This window comes from Diadema setosum, chromosome 11, assembly GCF_964275005.1.
Source record: "Diadema setosum chromosome 11, eeDiaSeto1, whole genome shotgun sequence".
Taxonomy (NCBI): Eukaryota; Metazoa; Echinodermata; class Echinoidea; order Diadematoida; family Diadematidae; genus Diadema; species Diadema setosum.
In genome coordinates, this window is record NC_092695.1 from 12,896,072 (window position 1) to 12,921,550 (window position 25,479).

The following is a 25,479-nucleotide window of genomic DNA, read 5'->3' on the forward strand; positions in this document are numbered from 1 at the left end:
AATTATGGTCAGTAGCCTATATCGGTACACGTGTAATACAACTTGTACTTGATTCCATTTTGATAGCATGTGAAGAATGTGATCAAAGTATATTTGAAAAAAAAAAATAAAGGCAACAATAAACTAATTCTTTCATTGATCCAAAAGTTTATTGAAATCATTTTTCACAAAATATAATCTGTATACAAATTGTATTTGATATTGTACAGCACATATATAACATTGTGTAACATTGTATGTACAATCATATATCAATTTGTTGCCTTGAGCACTTCGTGACAAGTTCCCAGCTAGCTGCAGGTAGTCCTGGCTTGATATCTAATTTCGATATCAAGCCAGGACTACATGCAGCTAGCTGGGAACTTGTCACGAGGTGCTCAATGCAACAAATGGAGGGCTAGCTACTCTGAATGTTTAAAATGCTACAGAAACCATAGAAGAGACCTGCACATAGCAATTTACTGCAGAAGTGGAAATGTTCGCAGTGCTGAAATCTTTGCATATTTTGTGCAACCAGAAACTGGCGTGAAAATAAAAACATGTGAATGTGTTAATTGCTTGCCATACAGTTGTATGTCTCAGAAGTTGATGTCTTGATTTTGCAGATCGAATTAAAAACATGCAAAACTCTTCTTACCCCCACAGGGTGCAAAAAAATTAGTTGTGCACGAATATCCACTTTGACATTATTTGAGTGAATTCAGAGCCAACACAGAATCATGGACTGATGACTGGCATAAACATTATGCGAGATAAAAAAGGCTAATGCAAATTCTTTTCCCTTTATATCTTGTGCTGAAAGTTAACTGGAAGACAAAAGCACATTACAACAGAATAATTACATTACACTTCATGAAAATCATTATTTTCTTCTCAAGAAACAAATCAACTGCATGCAGTTACCCTCAAGTTCTACACTCTTTTAGTCATCTCACAAATCTCATTCTTATGATGCATATTGTATGTGAAAAAAAAAGAGAACTGTGATCATTAAGAGAGAAAAAGATTATTTATGCAGAATATTAAAGTGATCAAACCGGAAAAGGCCATTTGTTGCTGGTTTGTAAAACATTTGAAGTTCCGATGGAAAGCTTAATTTTACAATGTGTGTGCTTAAAGCTTGAATATGATTTTGGTATTACAATTGAAGCTACAATATTGATATCTGTCACAGCCAGTGCCACGTTTTTAAAAGTGAGCAGGGGGAGGGGGAGGGGGCAGTTCATATTTCTGGTGCTACTTCCAGGTTTCATCAGCTAACAAGCAAAAAGAAAAAAAAAGGGGGGGCATTGAGCACAATTTTCTGGTGCCATTTCTGTTTTGTTATGATTTTTTTCAGCTGACAAGCAAAAATAAAAAGCTCTCTGATATAACTTGCAATTGTCAACATAGACTAACAAGTCCCCCCAAAAAGCTTAACACCACCTTTTTCTTTTCTTTTTTTTTTCTTTTTTTTTTTTCTGGTGCCACTTCTGGTGCAGCAAATATAGAAACAAACCCCAATAATCAGATCATTACACAAAACTAAATGATTGGTAATCACATCTGTGATATCTGTGATATATGATGAATAATCAATTAATAAATACTCAAATATTAGTACATTAGTAGAGCAGCATTTCCATTCATAAGAACACAATCAATATTGATCATATTATCACAGAGGGGTCAATCACAAGAGAGTCATAAATCATGTAGTTAGCAGTGTGAGTATACCACATAATCTATAGTCCTGAGAATTAACAATGAGACAGAAATTCAAACTTCATAAAATCTGACTAATAAGATTATAAAGAAGGGTGATAATTAGAGTCAGATGATATAAAAACATCACCACTGAATATCAATTAATTTCATTGTAATCAAAAGGAGAACTCTGTGAGCTCTTCTTTGCAATGTCATTTGCTTGGCACTCTGTTATTTTACAAATTAGATAAGATATACCTGTGATTCTCAGCGAGTTTGAATGGCAAAGAAAAGATGAGAAAAACAAGCCTTCCTCTGTCTCGAAGGATACGTTGAAAGATAATACTGTGATGAATCTTGATCTCAGTCATGAGTCTATAAGTGTTTCCATTCAGGAAACAGGAAATTTTACACAATTCATGATCAAATGGTGTCAGAATCATATAATTATCATTGTCTATTTCAAAACCATACAGGGTGTCATATCAGACCATTATTGTCACTGTTGATATAATTTTACTCAAATTCATTCTTGTCTGTTGCTAACATTTGAATGATATTAATCAATGAGGTACAAAAAAGAACAAAAATTGTCTTTGTGAAGTTGATCCAACTTTACAAAGGCTTGACATGATCCATCTGTTGTCCTCTATCATACCAGCTTCAAAGACTTCTACTCCCTACAGACTAGAAGGAATGATTGGACGAGTGGAGTCACCATGCACCTTGAGTAGCCAATTAACAAGGATCTTGTTCAGTTCTTTGGGTCTGTGGGAAAAACAGACGAGGAAAATGAGATGCCTTCAAATGTGAAACAAGGCTGACATTTCATCTTCAAAAATACAGACAAATTTAGTTTCTATGCAACGTGTACCCCCAAAACATACACACAAGATGATATACTGAACTTCAGTTCACTATATTTTTACAGTTCTATGCTTGAAATGAAATGATGGAATCCCATTCTCTTCGCTCATCCCAATGGAATCCAATTCTCTTTGCTCATTTTTCCACTTAATGAAATGAGTTAAATTAAACACTGTAAATATTCATTGTCTAAACTTGGTTTACTTACTTCTCAAGGGCTGCCCAATGTCCACTATCTTCTATGTGGCCTCTAGAGAGATTTACCACCTGGTGAAGAAAAGCAAAAATAAAGGTTTTGTGTTTTCTGGAGATACTGGATCACTCTCGACTTTTCATCCATTAGAAAAGACAATAAAAGACTGAAGAGGAACTATGAGTTACAGACAATGATTGATAAAGTGAGAAAGTCTAAGTATAGTAACAAAATACTTGGTTTTGAACGTTATTACTGTGGTGAAAAAGTAATTTCACACAAAGGCACTGCATTATTTCACAAACATGCATATCAACTTGATAACAGACATTCTTGCTATCAATCAAACGATTACTGCCCATGTCACTGGCAACCAGTTCATTCTGCTGAAAAGGGCAAGTACTGAAATAAGATTGGAGGAGAGAGTAAGTAAATTTCAATCAAAACAGGGGAGGAAATGTATTACCCTGATACTCAGAAGCACAACCCAAACAAAACCACCAACAGTTCTAGTCACGTACAGCTTGTGTATATTGATACATGCACACCTTGCCTGACATAGCAATAATACACTGCGTTCTTTCCATGCCTACTTCCCTCTGATGTAAAATACTTCATACATATCATGTTCATGGACGAAAAGCTCAAATTCATATTTCAATCAGCTCATCTACTGTAAATTAAATCTCATTTACCATACAAGCATGAGACAACGTTTCAAAGTACAAGTATCTTATCACTTCATGTTCTAAAGACCATTGGTTACTGATCATACTTCACAGTATCTACAGTGGACTGATCAGCACTGTGTTCAGTTGGATTGATTTTGCGTGATTACTTAGGAAGCATTTGAATATTTATACGCAAGGAACTATGGGATTGGCATATCAAAGTCAACACCAAAAGACTAGGCAAAGCAGATCATGTGTCTTGCCCAAGCAGGCCATAACTGTTGCTGCCAAGAGACTCAAACAACAAATTAACATAACTTTTGCATGAAATTTAAGCCTGGCAATGTCTGACCAGAAATCAAGAATGGTAACAACGTACCCAGGGTTCCATTACTTTACTCATTGCTGGTGAAAGAACAGGGTCTAATCCACAAGTCACCATCAGGGCTGGCATGTAGAGCTATAAAATAAGGGACATGCAAACACAAATGTCAGTAAGGAGTTTTGAATGCACACCTTTGCTTGCATGAGTTCCATTTTCGTTTTGTTTTTGTTTGTTTTTTTCGGGGGTTTTTTTCCCATTTTTTTTTTTTTAACTCTAATCGTTTCTGCAGAATACACTAAAACCCAAGACTAACAGATTACATTTTTTTTTTTGACACATGTATTGAGTGGTGCAGAGTAGTCATACCAGTATTTTGTTTTCAGTAGCTACGACTCATTTCTCCTTATTCCTCTCACACAAACATGCTGAAGAAAGTTTTAGCACATGATAGTTTCTAAGCATTCCTTTTCTTTCCATTTCAATTATAGATTATATATTCTTGAATTCCAGATATGTTGGTGTACGGGATTTTAAAATCCATGGAGAGTGGGAATGAATAATGTAGTAATGCATGACAAAAGAAGTGCAGTGGCTAAACTGGACTTTGTGAGGCAACAGACATGAAACAAAACTAATACATGTGCACTATGAAATCATGACACAAGTTATCAACGAATACTGCAACATCGAAAAAGAAAAAAAATCACTTCTCTCTCTCGTAAGTCAACTATTTCAACAGGAGCAAGGCAAAACTGCAAATCAAGATTCATATTTCATTTCATTATCTTGATATAAACACTTCAAATTTGCACTAGACCGCCTTACCTTCCTGCCCATAGCTCTGTGGTTGTACTTCCAGTTCTGCTCAATGTTGCGATACCAGTTTAGCATCCCCCTGGAAGGCAGAACAATTAGCTTAGAATTCTACTTCTCTGTCTAGCTATAATCATAGGATTCGACCGGGTGAAACCATTGAAATAAAGAAAAATGCAGCACAGTTCCACCGCAGGAATGATAATCTGTGAACAGCCTGTAAACTATATAACTTCCTCATGACAAGAAACAAAACAAATAAGTTCTATATCCACTCCAACAAATTATCAAATTAAGCGCACTGTAACACTGTAAACACTGTAAACACTGTAAATGTTTGATCAATGTTCATTTATCCTTCACATTTCATTGAGTCATTGTTACAGCAGGCAGGCATGGTATGAAGCAAAATTGTAACTACTTTTAAATAACAATTGTTAGCACTACTGACATTATACAGAATGGTAGATTATCTGCCGATTCAAATTCCATGTTGGTTGACCTCAACTGGCATTCAAATGGTCCTAAAATAGCTTATTAATCATTTAACATTACCAACATTTTCAATGACCCATTGCTTTTCTTTCACTGTAAATGGAATGTAAATTTCTCCCTAGGGAACAATCTCCAGTCATCAATACATCAGTAATTCGATCAGGACAATACATCCAAGATGCTAATGTAAAACAATGTCAATCTCTTTGATTTGTATTTCTTTATCAACAGTGAGTCTTTGATTCTCTGATTGGTGAATTCTCCTTCCAACATTTTCATTCTTTATTCATTCTCAAACTGGGAGGATTTAGTATTTTGTATTTGGCACAGAATATCATGATAGAAATGAATGTGTCCTTACAAAATTTGGGAAACTGAGAGGAATTGTATCCTGAACCAACCACAAATGGGAGATGGCTCCGGTTCATGATAGCACTCACAGAAATCATGTCTGAATGGCATTTTCATCTTCCATTATATGACAGTTTTGATGCCAAATTAATAGTCCATGGGCCAAGAGGCGAAAAATTGGTTATTGGTACCATCTCAGGTGGCAATACCTTTTTGGTGTCATTTTGTTTGTTGGGCATAGATATGCTTATCAAGCTATGATAGCATTTCCAAATGAGTAGCTTAGTCCTAATAAATGAATTTTTAACCAATTTGGTCTCGTTTTTATATCCCTATACTTCTGAATCGAGGCTAACCGCTATAGAAACAAAAGCACGGTCTTCTGTATGTCCATGGAGCTCATGGTATGTCCACAGGTGTTCTGTTGTAAACGCGGTGCGCTTAGTATTTATTCAAGGCGGCGAAGGGAATATCCAAAGGGTGATGCTGTCCAGAGCTAAACGCGGTGCGTTTAGTCTTTATTCAAGACGGCGAAGGGAATATCCAAAGCCAATGATACAGTGTATATCCCTTTATCTAAAAAACAAACAAAAAAGCAATTCCTCGTGGATGTTATCATATCTAAAGTTCGTAATAAAAGGGATTATCTATACTGTTTTTACACTACCCTTTCAACAAATACATCAGTTTTAAACAAAAATCACTCTGCTCATGTACAATATTATTTATTACAATGTATTGTAGTGTACCGGTACATTGTTTCTGCATTATCTTTCATTGTTGGATGGAAATAAAGCGACAGTGGCGTGGCATTAGCGTTTTCACAGTAGCGTTTTCACCAGAAAATGATGAATAATTGAAAAATACGGCAAATCCACAAGGAATTGTTTTTTTGTTTGCTTTTTAGATAAAGGGATATACACTGTATCATTAGCTTTGGATATTCCCTTCGCCGTCTTGAATAAAGACTAAGCGCTGTGGACATCATAACCCTTGGATATTCCCTTCGCTGCCTTGAATAAAGACTAAGCGCACCGCGTTCACAACAGAACACCTGTGGACATACAGAAGACAGTGCTCTTCTTTCTATAGCGGTTAGTTTCGATTCAGAAGTAAAGGGATATAACAGCAAAACCAAACGGGTTAAAAATTAATTTATTAGGACTAAGCTACTCATTTGGAAATGCTATCATAGCTTGATAAGCATATCTATGCCCGACAAACAAAATGACACCAAAAAGGTTTTGCCACCTCAGATGGTACCAATATCTGGCCTGGCCCATGGACTATAACTGATGAGTTTTTCTCAGAGTGAAACTCAAAATGGAAGCTGGTATCAGATGTGACTTTTGGAGATGAATGAGAAGATAACAGCCAGTCTTCCACCAAGAGAAGGAAACCTTAACATACCTCAGACCACTAGTCTTCATCTGCTTGACATAGTACTCCAAATCCTCCTCGGTGAGAATACTACTAAGTGTGATATCATCCCTAACACCAACCAATAATCCTCCTGAAGTAGACAGGAAGTAATGTTTTAGACACACAGAGTCAGTCACAGATTCAATATTTTGGCAGAATTCCTGGGGCCTGATGCATAAAACTTTTTACCCGAGAAAAACTGAGGGTGACTTTTAACAGAATTTCTCCTGTGTGAAGTCAATGGCAGAATCATCATAACCTGTGCTTTTTAAAGTTCTTACCAGATGTTTCTCAATTTAAATGTTTAATATGAAACAGGCGCCTGGTTTCCATAGAGAGTTTTCAGACTTGATGGTGAATTCGCACAGACAGACCTTTATAGAGTACGCTTATGCGAGATTTGTCCACTTAATCGCCTCTTTTATACCTGTTTACAGTAAAATCCGAAGAGTTTATCAGAACTATCATGTGATGTTTGAAATTATTTGTGAAAGTTGTATTATTCTGATTCATGCATAGATATACTATGTGAAGTGGTCCCTCCACAAGGCTCTGGTCACAGCATGGTTTGCTCGCACATCAAGGGCAGAAAATGAATACAGTTTTGATATCTGGAGGTACTACACCAACAATATTATGCAATAATGACTGATCAGATTATGACTTCCTTTAGGAAATCAAAATTGTTGTGGGATCATTGACAAAGAATTGACTACACTATGTGTTTGCTGATAAATTTCTGATCACGCTTTTAAGCAGGTTCTACGCCAAGATTTGCATTTTCATACTGCACATATCAAGAGCTGATGTTAAACCTAAGAAAATATTTGCATATAAATATTTTCAAGGCACTAAAACAGATCACTATGAAATGTTGAGCAAACAAAAATATGAAACACTCTATTTTTTCTATTCTCTTGAAGCCTAACCAATCTTATTAGCATTTATCAATGTGCATATGTCATTAAAATCACGTTTAAGGTGGGATATATGATTTCAATAAATTCTGTGTACATGTGGTGAAATTACATCAAGGGAGATGATTTTCAAGTCTTAAAACAACGCTTTATTGTAGAGAAAGAAGGCAATAATGCAAATAAAACCAAAAAATAGAAGAAAAAAATTACACAACAAAATCAGCATACCTCTCTTTCGAACATCTGCAACGCTGAAAGCAGGGTCACGCTGAAAACACAAAACTGACAGTATGTAATATCATAAAAATAACATACTTCCTAAAATAACAGGGAACAATCTAAAAAAATTCCAGGAATCATGGGAAAATGGCAAACATCATGCAGAAGCTAATGATCTAACTAAGATTCTATTTGGGGGCATGGATTACTAGCCATTCCATTGTTTCAAGACTATCAAGGATAAAAGGTGTAGTCTGTCATGCATATTTATGCAGTACAACCACTCCTACAGACTTCTACATCATTTTACAGAACGGGAAGAGAATGTTTGAGTTCTATCTTCTCACAAGCACTTCTTATAATGGTTGAATTCAGCAGAAGTTACTGGTCATTCAAATGTTTCAAGACTCTAAGGAGCTTGGCCTGAACTTTGAGAGCAATCTTCTCTACTTTTAAAATGTCATCTACTGTGATGACTGGCAAAGGTATAATCATCCCCAACAGAGACATAAAGCAAAAGGATTTCGGGTTTACATCAATTTGAAGCTGTACACAGCATTAAGAATCTGTTTCTGTGCACACCAAAATTTAGTTTAACCAAACTTTTGGCTTAGACTGTCAGAACAAATTACATTTAACTCAGTATTAACAAAAATTATTTCTGCTTACATCTGTGCACTAAAAGGATGGATAATTCTCACCTCTTGAGGACGACGAAAAAATGTCTTGACAAATTTCACAAGGTTTGCCTCCAACTCTGCCTCAGCCACACCCTGTCACAAATCAGATAAGCAGCAGTCATGATATCATCCTTCAGTGTTCAAAGCGTAATCCATGATCTCCACTTCAAATCATCAAAAAGCCTGGACTTATTTCTACAAGAACTGGTATTACCTAATACCCCAATTAATATATTCCACAGATATTCCTTTCTCATCCGTCACTTGTCAAAAGCGAAATTTGTTGCTCCCGACAACTAGCCAAAGCATATCAGATGGCAGTCTGAAGAATCTGACTTGTATTGAACAACCATCAGGTCAGTGTCAGACATGTTGCACGTGATCTTCATCGGACGACCTTGAATCATCAGATCACACCCAGCATGACTGACACTCAGCTGATAGTCGACCAACATAAGTTGGATTCATCAGACCGCGATCCAATACACGGTGGTGGGCCGGAAGCAAAAAAATTAGCCTCCGATGAGTGACTGAGGGGAAAAAAATCTCTGTGAAATGAGGGTATTAGACTCTGTAATTCATGGAGACTGTGCAGCAATGCACAACTGACAGCGATAAAAGTAATACATCTAACTAAAGTGGGAACAAAATATAGATCAATCACCCTACAGTGTAAAAACCAGGGCTGCACAATAGCCCACTTTTTCCAACCTGTCTGTCGGACCAGTAGGTACCCAGTGTTCTTTATTTTCACTGCTCCATTCCAGAAAATATACCGGTTTTTACTGGTCCTGGACCGTCGGACCAGTGCCAGTGTGCAGCATGTATAAACACACTCTGCGTCTACATGTCAATTTCTAGATATACCATAAACTAGGATGCCCTAGAGTTATACAACAAAGTTTGGTAGGAAGGAATGTTTCAGCTAGGATCTACTTCAAATATAAACAGGAATGAAAGGTCAAGTGTCAAAAGTAAAGGTCACTGAAATGTACAGAGTAATCAGATAAAATGCTATTTTCAGATTTGAGAGTCAAATGGAAATGTAATCCCCATGGCCACAGGCCGTGATCGATGAACGTCATTCCCATGCAGTAAGGGCTCTTTTACACCACCAGGCTGCTGCTATTTCGTGAGAAGACAGAGGCATCCCAGTCAACTGTGCATAATAGTCAAATTGCTCAAGTATTTTTTCCTCCTTCAACTATGGTCTATGTGGTCTGTATATCTATTACATTCAGTTTAGTTCAAGTTCAAGTTGTTTCATTTCATCTCCAACAAATAAAGGATAAAATGTTAGTTGATATCATAGGCATATTGCATGGTTGCACTGCACTGGTTGGCATGATCTCTTGATAAAAATGGAGAGCATATTATGTGTACACCATTTTCCATTTTTACTCGTTGCCTGTTGTAATCTGGAACAATTTATGACTGTAATTGTGATGTCGTTCTTTTTTTTTTATATATGTCATTGTTTTTTATGTTCATCTGCAACACTGAATGTTTAATGTTGTTTTTTGCGATTGAAATGGAAATAAACGAATTGAATTGAATTGAAAAATATAATATCAATAATGACAAAAGCTGTTTTTGCAATGCTTTTGCATCAGGAACAGAATGATGTATAATTAGTGAACTTTATCAGGGATCCCGGAGCCACTTACCGGTTCCTGGAAGTAGAGCTGGTAGTCAAACACACCTGGATCCTTCTTTATTCTCTCAAGTGGATTGGATTTATTGTTGGGTGGCATCATTGGGGTGCAGATCCCAGCTACATGGCTGCAACAATAATGAAAATAATAGAGTGCCATAATCTGTAGGTTTGTTGTTGTTGATGGTGGTGGTGGTGGTTGGTTGTTGTTGTTCTATTTTTATTTTATTTTTTTTTTGTGGCCAAATAGCTCTTTCCACTGCATCATGGTGCTCTTAAATATTGTTTTATGATAATATAACTCCTTGTGACCAGAATCCAACCCTTGACTGATAACTGACGCACTCTGCTCCATGGGGAGAATTCAACTCAGGCTGCCATGTTTTACAACACAAAATTACTACATTCGACCACACATCAATCCATAAACTTTGCATTGTGGACAAAGTGCCTTGCTAGAGGAGAAACTCGTTGGGGTAGGGATGGAACAGTGGACCATCCCATTGGAGAGTGCCATGTATGATCCACTGAACTGCTATGTCGCTACAGCTGCAGCTGCACACCTAACTGCTGGAGTATTTGACAAGTTTATTGACCTTTTCACACAAAATGTACATTTCCTTCACAGAGACTATCCATGGAAACCAGAAGGTTTTTGTAGTATTTGGACAATGTATATCTTGCCTGACCAAGCAACAACTGATGCGTATAAATGTATGCATTTAGAATACTTAAAGCGAGAATTAGAATAGAAAGAAATAGACAAAATTTACAGCTAAAAATCAATGCTGGGCACTTGGTCTGGAAAAATTCAAGGGTGTAAACAGACTTTACTTCACTGGTTTACTGATAGAAGTACATTTTAAATGTGAAAGTCCTTTCATATACTTCCCTTTCTGACAATCCCATCCCTACTCTGTAATATATTTATTACACAATGACACCAAGCACATATCATAAATTAAAATCATACTCTCCTGGTGGGCATTACTCCATAAATATCTTCACCTTCACTTAGATATCAAAATGTAAAGGAATGTTTCAATAAATTTGAAGATGACAGGCACTGAACATAGACACCATAATTCTCCATAATTGCAACATGCATTGGTTTGTTCCCTTGAATTCATGATACTAATTTTCATCTTCTTTACTTTACCTGACCCTGTCTGCATAGTGCATGGCAAAAGTCCACACCAGGGCCCCACCCCAGTCATGACCGATAAGCGTTGCTTGTGGTAGGCACTGCAACATAATAGCAGCAACACATTACATAACCATGGATATAAAGTCCCGTATATAAGGTAGAAGAGGAGACTGATCCTGTACAGCCATTACACAAAACAAACACACAGGTTTGCTTAAAACAAAAGCTTTGTTTGGAACTGTAATTACACTTTTACAAAATGAAAAACAATTAATTACTTATAACTTCTCGTATCATTCATTTTTTCCCCCAAATTTCTGCCGAGAGTACAGTAAACAATGTTTTTCTATGCATAATGAGATGAGCATTTCAGCACCTGTAGGTTTCTTGCAATGTCAGCCTCCATTCACTGAAAGAAACAATACATTTCACACAATTTTGCTTGGGTTTAGAAGCAGGATTGTGTATGGAATTAATTTGCAGTGAGGATGCAGGCTTGACTTGAACCAGACACTGACAATGACACACACATACAGACATGCACATTTTTCAACACCACACCACGCATACATAAACTGACAATGTTCAGCGATTCTCAGGAGCGATGGCCACAAGTTGTTCATGATCTAAAATGCTCAACCCAAACTCATATATTTCCCCTTCTCCTATATGCATTGAATAACCGAGCGAACATGATTTAAAATGCAACTACAATGTATGTATACATGTACATCATATAGTAACTTCGATAACACCCATACTATGACAACTATTGATTCTTTTTCATTTATCTATATTCAATACACTGTACTGTAAATCACAAGTGAATGATGCAACCATGCTACCAAGCCCACAAATAGAAGCTTTAATAGCAATATTGCTTGTCTATGCCAAATACAATGCATATTTCCTTGACATTTACTTCAATAGAGATGATTCACACAAGTGTACTTTTTCCCATGACAACAGCAGAGAAGGAAACTTTCAAACATTTTGTGCTCAGTAAGACTCACCAAAGCATCCATGAACTCAGCCATATCCTGAAAAAAAAAATTAATGAATTACTTGTAAGCTCCAGAGGTTCAGAACATTTCAATGAAATACCTGGTAGAATTCATAGGGCATTCAACACTGGATTCATAAATTTGAACCATGCTACATCGCCAATCAGACATATCTAAAATCTAATGTTTCTATTTCTGACAGCTGTAGTATTATGCAACTAATAAGTACTGTACGAGCTGTTACTTACAGATATTACCGTAAATGAGGAGGTCACAAATATTCTTGCGATTTGACACCAAGGCTATCTAAGTGTCCTAATGCCTGTCTGTTAGTGATATTTTTGTGTGTTCTTAAATTCGCGGCACAATAGTGATTTATGAACTTGCAAAAATAACAGCTTTTACAGTACATAAAATGTGCTAAACACCCATTCACACACTAAACCAAATCGATGAAAGTGATTAAAGGTAATATATAAGTACTCTCTCGCATTATGTACTAATCTTTCTAAAACTTAATTCTAATACTGTGGACATACAAAATTGAAAAAAAAAAACAACAACAATGAAACAAAAAATATAAGACCACATAATCATGCTGGCATGTACAAACATGGATCAAGGTAATGGAATAGCAAGATTATTCTTTAGCATCAGTCATGAAAGAAAGTATAACAGCTGTTTACTTCGTCATTAAATGCTTGCCTTTCAGATTTTTCAATCTTTTTTCAAATCCTTTCCGGAAACATTTTAAGGGTTTATTCTCTCTTTTTTGAGAGAAGTAAACTTAAGTTCTCTGGTAGTTGATGACAACTACTTTGACATTGAGAGTATCATGGCAAAGCTTGCCTTCTTCTATTTGACCAACTGGTGGCAGCAATCAAATTTTGCTTGATTTGCATGATACAGATGAAGGGAACATGATTCAATTGTGCCTGCTTAGATCATCTCTAAATAGTCTGCCACTTCATTCTCTGATATTTTTTCATTAAGATTGTCTTCTTCCTTTCAAAGCATCTGCATATGATATCCTACAAAGAAAATCAAATGAACAAGCATCAAGTACACAGTTATTTTCACAGATAATTGGAACAGATCCTTCCAGTTTCCATACCCAATACCAAACATTTGCATTACAGGACACAATACATCAATGTGTCATAAGTAACATTGATGTTCTGCTCTAAAGAAAAGCAACTAAATCAAAAGTATACTAACCTTACACATCCTTTCCTGGCTGTATTCTTCAATCTCTGCAGAAACAAAATGCACACATCATAGAAAGAATTAGTTCAGTAAATTATACTGGTGTCAGACATTCTAATATGTATGAGTAATTTGTACAACTATGTTGGGAGGAATGCATCCTACAAGTATGCTTCTTTAGCAAACCCTACCCCACTCCACCCCCATCCAACTCATAAAATGTTGTTATTACTTGTTTTGTAAATGCATACTTAGTAAATTTGTTCATTGTGCATTCTAATGACATAAAAACAAACACTTATTTTCTGTAAATTTCATACTTGCATGATTCTATTGAAGATGAAAAAACAAGTGAGTTAATGAATGAATTTCTATGTGAAGAGGCATTTGTGAGTGTATGTATAACTCCTGTTTTAATTTGCACATGTGCGAACACACTGGCTGTCCACGCTTTCATCTTTTTTTCTTGAAAGGAACAAAGTGCAGAGCTTCTTAAGTGTTCATACACAGATATATCAACATACACACAGACACACACAATCTGGGTGGGAATGTGCCTGCATGGTACAGGTAGTCTAAAGACTCTATCATTAGCCATACAATGTTTAAAACTAGAAAAGAGAAAGACAGTTCAAAGAAAAATTGGGATGAGAGAGATTAATATGAAGAAGAAGAAAATGAGGAAGTATGCAAGAGATTGAGAAAGAAGAGGAAGAAATATAAGTAGGTAGAGCAGCAAGAGAAGTAGAGAAAAGAAGATAGAGGAAAGAGTGGAAGAGGTGGTGGAGGAGAAGGAGGAGGAAAAGGAGAAGGAGAAGGAGAAGAGAAGAAGGAGAGAAAAAAAGTGAACAAGAAAAAAGTATCTTCCTACCTGGTGGGTTGCTGCTCTGCCCATATCCCTTCATGTCTAGGGCGATGACTCGGAAACCTGCAGCAACCAGGGCAGGGATCTATAGAGGAAAAGACAAGGAAAAGCAGAATAAGAAGCAGAAGCAAAATAACTACATATAAATCAATCCAAACCATAGCAGGAAAAGAACCGATGCCATTGCAAGATGGCCTTACGAAAATATTAATTATATGAGTATCTATGAGCATTTAATCTGGTTGATCATTACAGAAATATGAAGGACGCTCCTCATAAAATTTGAAAGACAATTATCTGTACTCGGGTTAACCTTGAAATCCCTGATGATGATTACCAAAAACAAAGAAGGATCTGTTATACTTGAGTGGCCTGCTCGAAGGCATTTCTATGGTTGATTTTTCTGATATCTAAAGAATAATTTTATGTTCTACAGATTTTTTTTTTCATTGTTACGCTGTATCTTGTGTGTACTTTTGATGTATTCATGGTCCTTTGTTAACAATGTCTGTAATTCAGCCTCCGGCTGCGATGGATACTGATGTATAAAACAGCTTTTCAATTTCAATTTCAATTTCAAATAATGATGATGAAAAAACAATTAACGAATGTTATTCTTTATGTAGACCCATTGAAAGTGTCTGATAATAATTGACATCTCTGACAACAGACTCCAATCCTGAGAAGAATCTTCACCACTGACCTGGGTCTTCCACTCGTACCATGATTCTGGGAATCCATGACACAGGATGACAGGGGGACCGGTTCCCATGTCCACATAGTGGAACTTGACACCACTCTGGAAGAGGCAAAAGAAACATGAACACTTTTAATGATGGGAAAACAGTGAGAAGCTGGAATGCCTCCATCTGAACAGATTACATGCCACATGGAAACACTATTAATGCTAGTGATATCATTTGTATCTATAAGTCAAGCTTCAGTCAGACATTTTGAATGAATCTCAGAGAATGCAACAAGGTACACTTACCCTTGTGACTGCATAGGAGTGAGGCACCTTGTCTGGATGGACCTTAATGGGCTTTGCCTCCTGGAAAACCTGGGTGGGGCAGAAATGGAGACGGTTTAGAGGTACCTCAATACAGCAAGATAATTTGAGATCCTCTGATGTACTTGCAATTATCTGCATTAACACTCTTTGTATCAACCTGATCAAGATGGCTTGGATTTTGAAATTTGCTATCAATGCATTGATTTTGATTTATAATACATTTCTTTCACCATATTTCATGGAATCTGATAAATCATACATACCCCAGCTCTCACATACACATAACTACAACACGAGAAATTAAATTAAGCTTAATTCCTACGATTACAATATGATTCACACAGTGTGACAGTATCAATTTATCAAATGGGTATTTCACAAAAATACTATGATACAATTGTTACGGATTACAAAATATCAGTTAATGTGTATCTAATCTGGCTACCAACATTGCATTCAGCAAATAAGTTCTTGGTATCTGAAGGGCTACAAATTATATACTGTAAGAGCTGAAATTTTTGCGGTGGCTTATTTTCGCGAATCACCTTTGAAGCGCGAAAATAACAACACGCGAAAATAACAACGCGGAAATAACTAAGTTCAGTTAGACCCTCGCAACCGCGAAATTAACAACACACAAAAATGTCCTCAAGTAGCAATTCGCAAAAATATCTGTACGCAAAAATTTCAGCTCGTACAGTAAGGTGTGAATGCTTGATGTTCTTATATTAAGTGCATGACTGGCGATCATTTCTAAACATCTGATACTTGCTAATGGTGAACAATTTTCACAAGCACCATCAGAATCTGACATTCTCAGATTTGGTCGACTGTACAAAGCACTTGACAACTGAAAGAAAACAGACAAAAATCTCACAGTTTTCAATCCTACATGTAGTAGTAAATGGGGGGGGGGGTGTGGTGAGTGGTCCAAACTTTATCAAAACTGTTCAGTTGCTAATTTGGATGTAAATTGAATGGCCTGCAGCAAAGGCTATCGCATCTACAAGCAGCACAATGATAATGACATTTCAAGAGTGGAGTAAAAAGGATCTTCTGGCCTGAAGTTTTTTCCCAACTTACATCTACATTGGTTATTTCCTGCAGCTCCTTAAGGGCAGCATTCTTGTCCTTGACGAGGATGGTGGAGATACCCAGTCCCTTGGCCGCCTTGAGGTTTGACCCGATGTCATCAAGGAAAACCATCTGTCAGGAGAGTGTTAACACAAGTGACCAATGGTCATTTGGCTTGTGAATATCATGTTACAATGACATGGAAATCAAGATCTTCATGCTTCCTGGGCTAGAATATGCTTCACAGCAATTTATTTATTTTTTTTTTTTATGATGTATGGAATACTGTCCTTTTTCTTCACAAAACTATGGATACTTTGGTTAAAATCTGACTGACACAAGTTTGGTCCAGGTGGCACAGGGGATATTGACTATGAGGATAAAATATGATGGGAAAAATGTTGGTGAAAGCCGGAAATTGGCTGGATTTATCATTTCTTTTAATCTTTATTTCAGTGCTGTGGCTTGTTCTTTATAAGGTGAATAGGGCTTTTTATCACTCGCTCCATTTCCAGCCAGAAAGTTGATTGGGAGAATGGAGAAGAAAATGGAAATAGAAAGGGCCTCACTGCCGATATATTTGAGAATAAACAGACAGTATACCTGGGTGCGAGTCATTTGTATGCAGGTTTGCATGTTTAGTTCACTGCAGATTTACAGGGGATTACTACTTGCTTCCAAAGCAACACTGTAGTCACCGAGTGGAATATGATGAAGTACTCAATGGTCTCTACAATCTCTCCAAAATATAAAATGATTAACTTAAAAACAAGATGAACTCAGAGACACAGTGCACATGGAGTGTTGGAACAAAACTTCATGTTCATATTCTTGTTATACCACACATGTTATACCACACAATGTCATGCATGTCACACTTATTTAAATACCAAACTATTTTCTTATTTACATGTTCTTAATATATAAAATTCTCAAACAATTACAATGCTTCGTAAGCCGATGGGTATGCAAGCCTGAGTGCTTTCTCTTCTGACAGGCATAGATGTCTGTAAACTGATTGTCAATGAATACAGATTACCCAATCTCCCTCATCCCTACTTTGTGACCATGGCTTTCCTGGTAGACCGATGTGCTTTGCTGCACCTGAGCGGGGCTTGCTAATCCCTAACCATGTCAGGTTTGGATTTATTTTATACTCATTGTTGATGGGGGGGGGGGGGAACTTAGCAGGTTAAGCTACATTTGTATTTCCTCGGGCACATAATTGATAATACTGACTTGTTTTGACTTATGTATCAATGATGCTTCAAATATTAAACATTGGCCATCAACAGACCTTCCTTTTTGTGAATAGTTTAATCATGATGCAATTTACTACAGCAAATGACAACAAAGTCAATATGATGTATGATAAAATCTTTGTAAAGCTCTTAGAAACCTAAAGTGAAGTGCTACACTTTATGGCCTCCCAATTCTAGTCAATCTTTGAAGGCTTCATGATTAAATACTACTCATATGAACCATACCTCCTCTGCCTTGATCTCTAGCTTCCTAAGCGTTTCTCTGAAAATGCTTTCATGCGGCTTGCGCTGACCGAAGCGGCAGGACTCGATGAAGTGGTCAAAATGAAAACTTGACAGTGCTGCCATGACACCAGCTGACACAGCGTTTTGTTCTCTGTCGTCAATGTAGTTGTTGGTCAGTGCTGCTGTTTTGAAGCCTACATTGGCAATGAGGATTCCCAACAAAAAAAATTAACAAAAAAAGATTAACAAAAAAACTTAACAAAAAATATGAATACAAAAAATGATTGGTTTAAATGAGCCTAAAAATTCACAAAAACTGTATTATCAATTATTCTTAGAGTGGATCTAAGCCCATTCATTCATTTTGTAGCATTGATTTATCTTGCAAAAATATTATATACATGTATATATTAGTTTCATTAAGACATATCAAGCCTTCATTCAACTCATTATGATCAATAAATGTTGAACATTTGTTTCCATGATGAATTCAAATTAATACAATGATATGTTAACTTCCAAAGTTATGTTTATTATAGGATTAAGATCTATAAGTTCTCCTCCTACATGAGTTACTTGACAAAATGCTGCTACAGAACATGTAATTTGTTATCACCTTTAGCATGATGTCCATTGTGATTTAAACTGGTACAGTATTGCCAATTCTAAACTAGGACTTCCGCACATTCTAATTTGTACAGATATGTTGGCCTATGTAGCTGAACTAATTAGCACCATAGTCCATTGTCACATGACTGCGGTAGAGGGAAGAATAAAAATATGATGAAGTATATGACGATCAGCTGTGTTTCATATGAACATATCCTATTGTTTTAAAAAAAAGAGAAATATATATATACATATATATATATACATATATCCAAGCAGTATCTTATCGTTCTCATGTTTCATTGAATATTTCTACGCTGATGTTGACTATGAGGCGAGATATTTACCATGTTGCCGCAGCACTGCAACAGCATTGATGATCTCTGGGACCAGTTTGACCGACATGAAGGCATCAAACATGGTCCTGGTGTTGAAGTCCGGTGGTAAGGTCACGCCTTCCTCCTTGGCCGCCTCCCTGCACTCCTTCTGAAAGTGCTCAGTGAACTGAGGAAACAAGCAAACCAATGCAAACACCAGCCACATTTATTACATATGAGCATTTCCCAATCACTAGTAAGCTATTAGCCACACTTGATCACATGACTGCACACAATTTGCAATGCTCTCCCACAGGCAGAACATTGGTATGTATGTTTTCCTATGGCAGAACATTTTATGTAAGCAAAGGAACATGGGAAGAAGAAGAGTGTAATGAAATAAGTGCACCCAACTGGGTACATACTGTGCATAATAGGGACACTAAAGCTGTGCATAGCTGGGCATAGCTAGCTGGCGTGTGATCTTGCTGCTGATGCTTCTAAGTGGCTACCACAGAAAATTCAAGATGTTCCAAAAGTGGTCACAACAGAAATTTGAAGGTAAAGGTTTGTGTCTAACCCATCTCTACGTAATATGATGGTTTCGTTGTCAAGAATAGTGTTAGTTCATTATAAAATGATCTTGAAGGCAAATGTTATCACCGGAATACTAGTAGTAAAAATTAGACCACATACTTGCATTCCTGCCACTACCGATTTCCCCATAATTCAGATGACATGCATCGCATTTGTGCTAAGTGAGGCAATATTGTTTACTTCATCAATATCACTTTACTCATGAAATTCTTGAAATGATGGGCATGCACATAGCAGATAATCCTAAAAATCAACTTTACCTATTACTACAAAGATGCCACAAGCAGGGTCTTTCAGTTAAAACACATCACTGCTAATTGCTGAATTGTTGAGCTGTTTTTGCTGTTTATGTGAGGGGATGGTGTAATGTAGATTCTCATTGCAATTTAAATATTGAAAATGAGAAACTTGTCTACCATTTTAGAGGAACATGAGTGAAACAAACCTGTCTGGCTGTCAGCTCACCCCGCTCCATCTTACAGAAAGTATTATCTGGCATTCCCCTGATCAGCACCCCCTCCAGGAACGATCTGGAAGAAACAATACAAGATATTTTCAGCTAAATACATTTGATATCTTCCAGCCTTTCTGCAACAGAGGGATCATCGTGTAAGACTGTGAATAAAAAATGAAACATAAAGGGGGAAAGGATAGATCCTGAGGGATAAGAAAGCTGAGAAAGTAGATGAAAAGGAAGTGAGAGTAGGACATATAGCTGTATGTATGTGGACAAGAAAGGATAGATGAGGTAGGTAGAAAGGCAGCTAGCAGAAGACACAAGGCTAGATGGCAAAGATAATACAAGCTATAGGGCTTGAAGGAGGGATAAGAAAGTTGAGTAGAGCTAACAGTGAAAAGGAGGTGAAAGATCAGAGAGCAAGACAGGGGATTAAAGGTCCAGTTTACCTTTGGGAGCAGTGATTTAAAAAATGTTCAAGATATGCCATTTGATGCATATGTGTATAGGTCTGTTGTATCACAAAATATCCTACTATATAAGATTTTTGCAATAAAGCCTAAGATATAAGAAGATATCTGTGTTTTTCTCAATAAACCATAACTGTAAATGGTTTAGTCTGGAAACATTTTTATTACAACTATTGTTCACAATTTGTGTATTTAACTACACGTAACATCGATTATACGGATTCAAATTTTTACAGTGGTTGACTCACATTTTAGAACTATTTTAAGGCACTAATGCTGGGTTTTTGTTTCATCTGCAAATGGAGAGGAGGGGGAAAACACAGAAGGCAGAGAACTATCAAAGAAGAAGGGCAAGAAACAGGAATCAACGTGTACCACATCTGAGCTTCACAATGGTATAACTACATGTAATACATGCCCGATTTTCTGTCTGTGAGTTTCCAATATTCATGACATTAGATATTAATTCATTTTAATCTGTTCCTTAAGATATAAGATCACATATTTGACCATCATTTATTAAGATTAGTAGAGCATCATGGGAATTTTACAGAAGTGAAGATCTAGGGAAACATGAAATGGATGGTGTCCAGTAACTCTGCCATTCTTGCTGTACATTGAATAAGACTCCCATGACTTTGTAGCATGACCTCAGTCAGCAATGACCTTCACAGTGTTTGCTCTTCAGCTTTCATATGGTCAGTAGGAGAGGGAAAAAAAAGAACCACTTCAAACTCTCATATTTACCTTTACCTCCTGCCAATATTGGTAGAAGGTAACACTAGGTTTTGTTTGGAATGCCTTGCAAAGGTTAGACCAGCAGGTCAGCAAACAAAATATAGAATGGAGGCTCTTTTAACAATATGTAGGTCACAGGTCAATAATTCTTAGAATTTTGTTAGGCCCTGCAGTAAATTTGTATGATGGAAGCAAATCCTGAAAATATGACCCGGTTTCCTTTTCTATATTAGATCTTTGCCTTTGCAAGGACATTGCATAATCTTAATGTACCAGGGTGGTCCACAACTTGAAATTTGATCATGTTGTCATCTCTGAATGTGAAAATTCATACTGTGGAAATACTAGAAATCGTACACGTGCACAGAGCAAACATCACAAGAATGTAGCACATAATATTTTGTGACTTATTTCTCGTTCTGATCTGTGGTTTCGCGCTGTGCGCGCAGAGATGAAACTACTGATCAGAGGTTTAAAACTACTGATCAGCGGTTTCGAGCTCTGCGTGCAGAGTCAAAAACTACTGATCAGGGGTTTTGAGCTGAGCGTGCAGAGTTAAAAACTACTGATCAGCGGTTTTGAGCTGTGCATGCAGAATTAAAACTACTGATCAGAGGTTTTGCTTTGCTCATGCAGAGTTAGAAACCTCTGATCAGTAGTTTTTACTTTGCACGAGCAAAGAAAAACCTCTGATCAGTGGTTTAGAACCACTGATCAGTGGTTTCCCCGACTTTTGCAACACATGGTCTTCCATAGACCAGCGGTTTTGAGCTGTGCGTGCAGAGTTCAAACTACTGATCAGAGGTTTCGAGCTGTGCGTGCAGAGTTAAAACTACTGATCAGCGGTTTTGAGCTGTGCGTGCAGAGTTAGAACTACTGATCAGAGGTTTTGCTTTGCTCGTGCAGAGTTAGAAACCTCTGATCAGTAGTTTTTACTTTGCACGAGCAAAGAAAAACCTCTGATCAGTGGTTTAAAAGTTCTGATCAGTGGTTTAAAACCACTGATCAGTGGTTTCCCCAACTTTTGCAACACATGGTCTTCCACAAGTTCTATTATACTAGTAAGCAACATCAAAGTCTGTGCTCTCGCAAACTGAGGATCAGCATCTATTTATCTATTTATTTATTATTACTAGGTCTAGATGGTCTACTATTTATTCAGCCAAATGGAAATGACAATAACATTAACATATACATTCACATGGAAATCACAAAGCTGATGACTGATGTATATTAGATTAATAGATATTCTAACACATAAAAGTTTACCGGTACTGCGGTAGCGGTACACAGTTGGCGTAGATCTATGTATAACACAAAGTATGAGCAGGGAAGCAATACATGGTTATGGGCTAGGGCTCACAAAAGTAGTTCTTGTTAGTGTAGCCCTTATAGTATAGGCATGTGAGCAAGTATTGCCGATACCGTGCAGATCAATCCACAACCTGCGTGCTTTGGTAACTTACACAAGTCAAGTGTCTGGTGTCACTTACCCGGGAAGCCCGATTGATTCTCCGTACTGCTTGATAGCATTCTGAGGTGGCTCGAATACGACGCCTCCTAAATCAAACACGACTGCCTTCTTGGAGTTCTTGGCCATTTCTGTCGAAAATGAACGCCCTGGGAAAGAAGCACAGATCCTTCCTCCGTTTAACTGAGTTATGACAGAATATTTGCTCACTCCAAGCCGTAAATGCGATGTTCTTGTGACAAAAGTCCGTAGGATTCTCGTTGTCATTGTTCGGCATTTATTAATAGCGACAAGGAAGCCTGCCTGCAGCTAGCTCACGTGTGTTTCTCAGGCTTCCAGGCGCAGGCTCGCTCTAATGTTTACAGTGGGTCGGTCCTCGGGCAGTGTTCGAAGAGGTGGGTGTGTCCTTCCAATTCCGCTCCGAGTATTGGGGTTTGTACCCCAGGTTCGTTAACAAAGGGTTTGCTCTTTGTCTACAGAGCAGAGAGAAGGGAAAACTCTTGAGCGCCGGGTTTACTCAGGTGCACAAAATGCCAGCAAACTGGCAAAGTGTATGATAGACAGATTTGTTTCAGAAAGAAACCCTAGATGAGTTAAACCAGGGAGGTGAGACAATCATCCCTGGTTACACACGTGAGCAGGCCGTGGTACGACGAGATAACTATGGAACGCCTTTTGTGTACGTTTGTGTCTCTTATGTGTGTTGGTGTACATTCTACACAGTCAAGGCTTTAAATCTAATTTGAATGAATGAATTTGTTACGAAATTTCAGTGATACATATTCATATTTTTGATAAATCACAATGATATATTTTATATACACCTTGGTAAGGATGCTAACAAATAGCATATGCTAATCGAGGTTAGCCCCACAAGGTTACAAGAATCAATATCAAGCGCTAATAATTACTGAAAATATACATCTCTCATATCTTTTAAGATAATAAAGCATATATATACAATATTTACAATAAGAATAACAGTAATAGCCATGACAAAAAATAATGATAATAATAAAGAATATCAAATGAGTTTGAAATAAATAAAATGAAAAATAATGACCTTCATTAACTTTTCCGAAATTAAATTTCAAGTTGGTATTCCACTAGCTCAATGAAGTACCGTTGTAGGCCTAATGTCCGTCCAAAACTTATGCAATTGAAAATATTTCTTAATTCTTTTGGCAAATTATTCCATATAAGGTCCCGAATATGGAACTGATTGTTTCCCTAGATTGATGTTACTCATTGAAACACTCACATTAGATTTCACTTTGTTTCTTGCTTGATAAGTGTGTTCTAGTGCTGAGAAATAACTAGATACACATAAGGAACTTGAGGCAGATATGGTATGTCACGCTTATCTAGTCCAAATATAAGTTAGTCTGAGTAAAATCTTAAAAGTTCAACGGTTAAAATTTGACTGAAATCGAATGAAAAATAAGGAAGTTATGACATTTTGAAGTTTTGCTAATTTCTGCAAAATAGTACTCTCTAAAAAATCGAGTGAAAATATTCACTCTTGAAAGAGTGAATACAAAAAAGAGTGAATTTTGAGTGAAAATGTTCATTTTCACTCATTTTGGAGTGACCTCAAGGATCACTCGAAGATTCTGGAGTGATCCCTGAGGTCACTAGAAAACGAGTGAAAATGAACATTTTCACTCAAAATTCACCCCAATTTAACTCGAAATTCACTCTTTTCTGATATTCACTCCTTCAAGAGTGAACATTTTCACTCGATCTTTTTTAGAGATTACTTGTACAGTACTTGTACATATAGAAAAACCAAAGATGTAGATATAGATACATTAAAGGCTGATCTCTCAAAACAGAACTGGGTGGAAGTTGAAGAAGATTGTATTGCTAAATGTGCTGGAAAATTTGAAAAATTATTATTTGAAGTTGTTGATAAGCATATGCCCGTAAAAACTAAGAGAGTTCGGAAAACTCAATCACCGTGGTTAAATGAAACAATTTTTTAATTAATGAAGGAAAGAGATTCATTAGAAAGGAAAGCTATAAAAACTAAAGATGAGAGTACTGGAAAGAATATCGTAAATCAAAAAAATAAAGTAACATCTTTCATTATGAAGTCTAAACGCAAATATTTTATTGAACAATTAACTAAAGATCAAAGTCATAATAATTCATGGAAAACATTATCATCAGTATTACCCAAGAAATGTTCTTCCTCTCAGCCTTCACCAAGTCAGTGTCAAAGCATGGCAAACAAATTTAATCACCATTTTGCCAATGTTGCAACCAGTTTGATTTTTGAATCAGCTGATACTGTAATAGAACCTGTAGACAGATTATGCTGCCACATGCGAACCATGTGTGCAATATCCATTAACGTTTCTACTGTAAGTGAAAGTGAAGTTTTAAAGGAAATACAGCAATTAGAAAATAAGAAGTCAGTCAGATTAGATGGAATATCAGTCAAGAACCTAAAAATGTCTAAGGATGCAATTGTTCGACCAATAACTTTTTTGATTAATAAATCTATAACCCAGGGAAAAGTCCCAAATAAATGGAAGATAGCAAAAATCATTCCACTACATAAAAAGGGTGATAGATTGATTCCAAGCAATTACAGACCAATTTCTATTTTTTCGTGTTTATCAAAAAATTCTTGAAAAGATTATACAAAAACAATTACTTCCACATTTAAGTAGAAATGATATACTTAAAACGGAACAATCCGGATTTTGGCCAAAACATTCAACCTC

The 25,479-nt window shown here is 36.7% G+C and overlaps 1 protein-coding gene across 1 annotated transcript; it reads right to left on the bottom strand.

The window, feature by feature from the left end:
- Positions 1 to 314: 314 nt before the first annotated feature.
- Positions 315 to 23,024, bottom strand: LOC140234585 (bifunctional epoxide hydrolase 2-like). Its single transcript, XM_072314611.1, has 19 exons — positions 22,770 to 23,024; positions 20,057 to 20,141; positions 19,045 to 19,201; positions 18,089 to 18,282; positions 16,611 to 16,733; positions 15,507 to 15,575; positions 15,219 to 15,314; positions 14,522 to 14,600; positions 13,663 to 13,697; positions 12,454 to 12,480; positions 11,453 to 11,538; positions 10,307 to 10,421; positions 8,661 to 8,732; positions 7,969 to 8,008; positions 6,812 to 6,914; positions 4,568 to 4,637; positions 3,797 to 3,877; positions 2,762 to 2,820; positions 315 to 2,454 (listed from the first exon to the last, which is right to left on the bottom strand). The coding sequence occupies exons 1-19, from the start codon at positions 23,012 to 23,014 to the stop codon at positions 2,367 to 2,369; spliced, it is 1,824 nt and encodes a 607-aa protein (XP_072170712.1). The 5' UTR covers positions 23,015 to 23,024; the 3' UTR covers positions 315 to 2,366.
- Between the last annotated feature and the right edge of the window lie 2,455 nt (positions 23,025 to 25,479).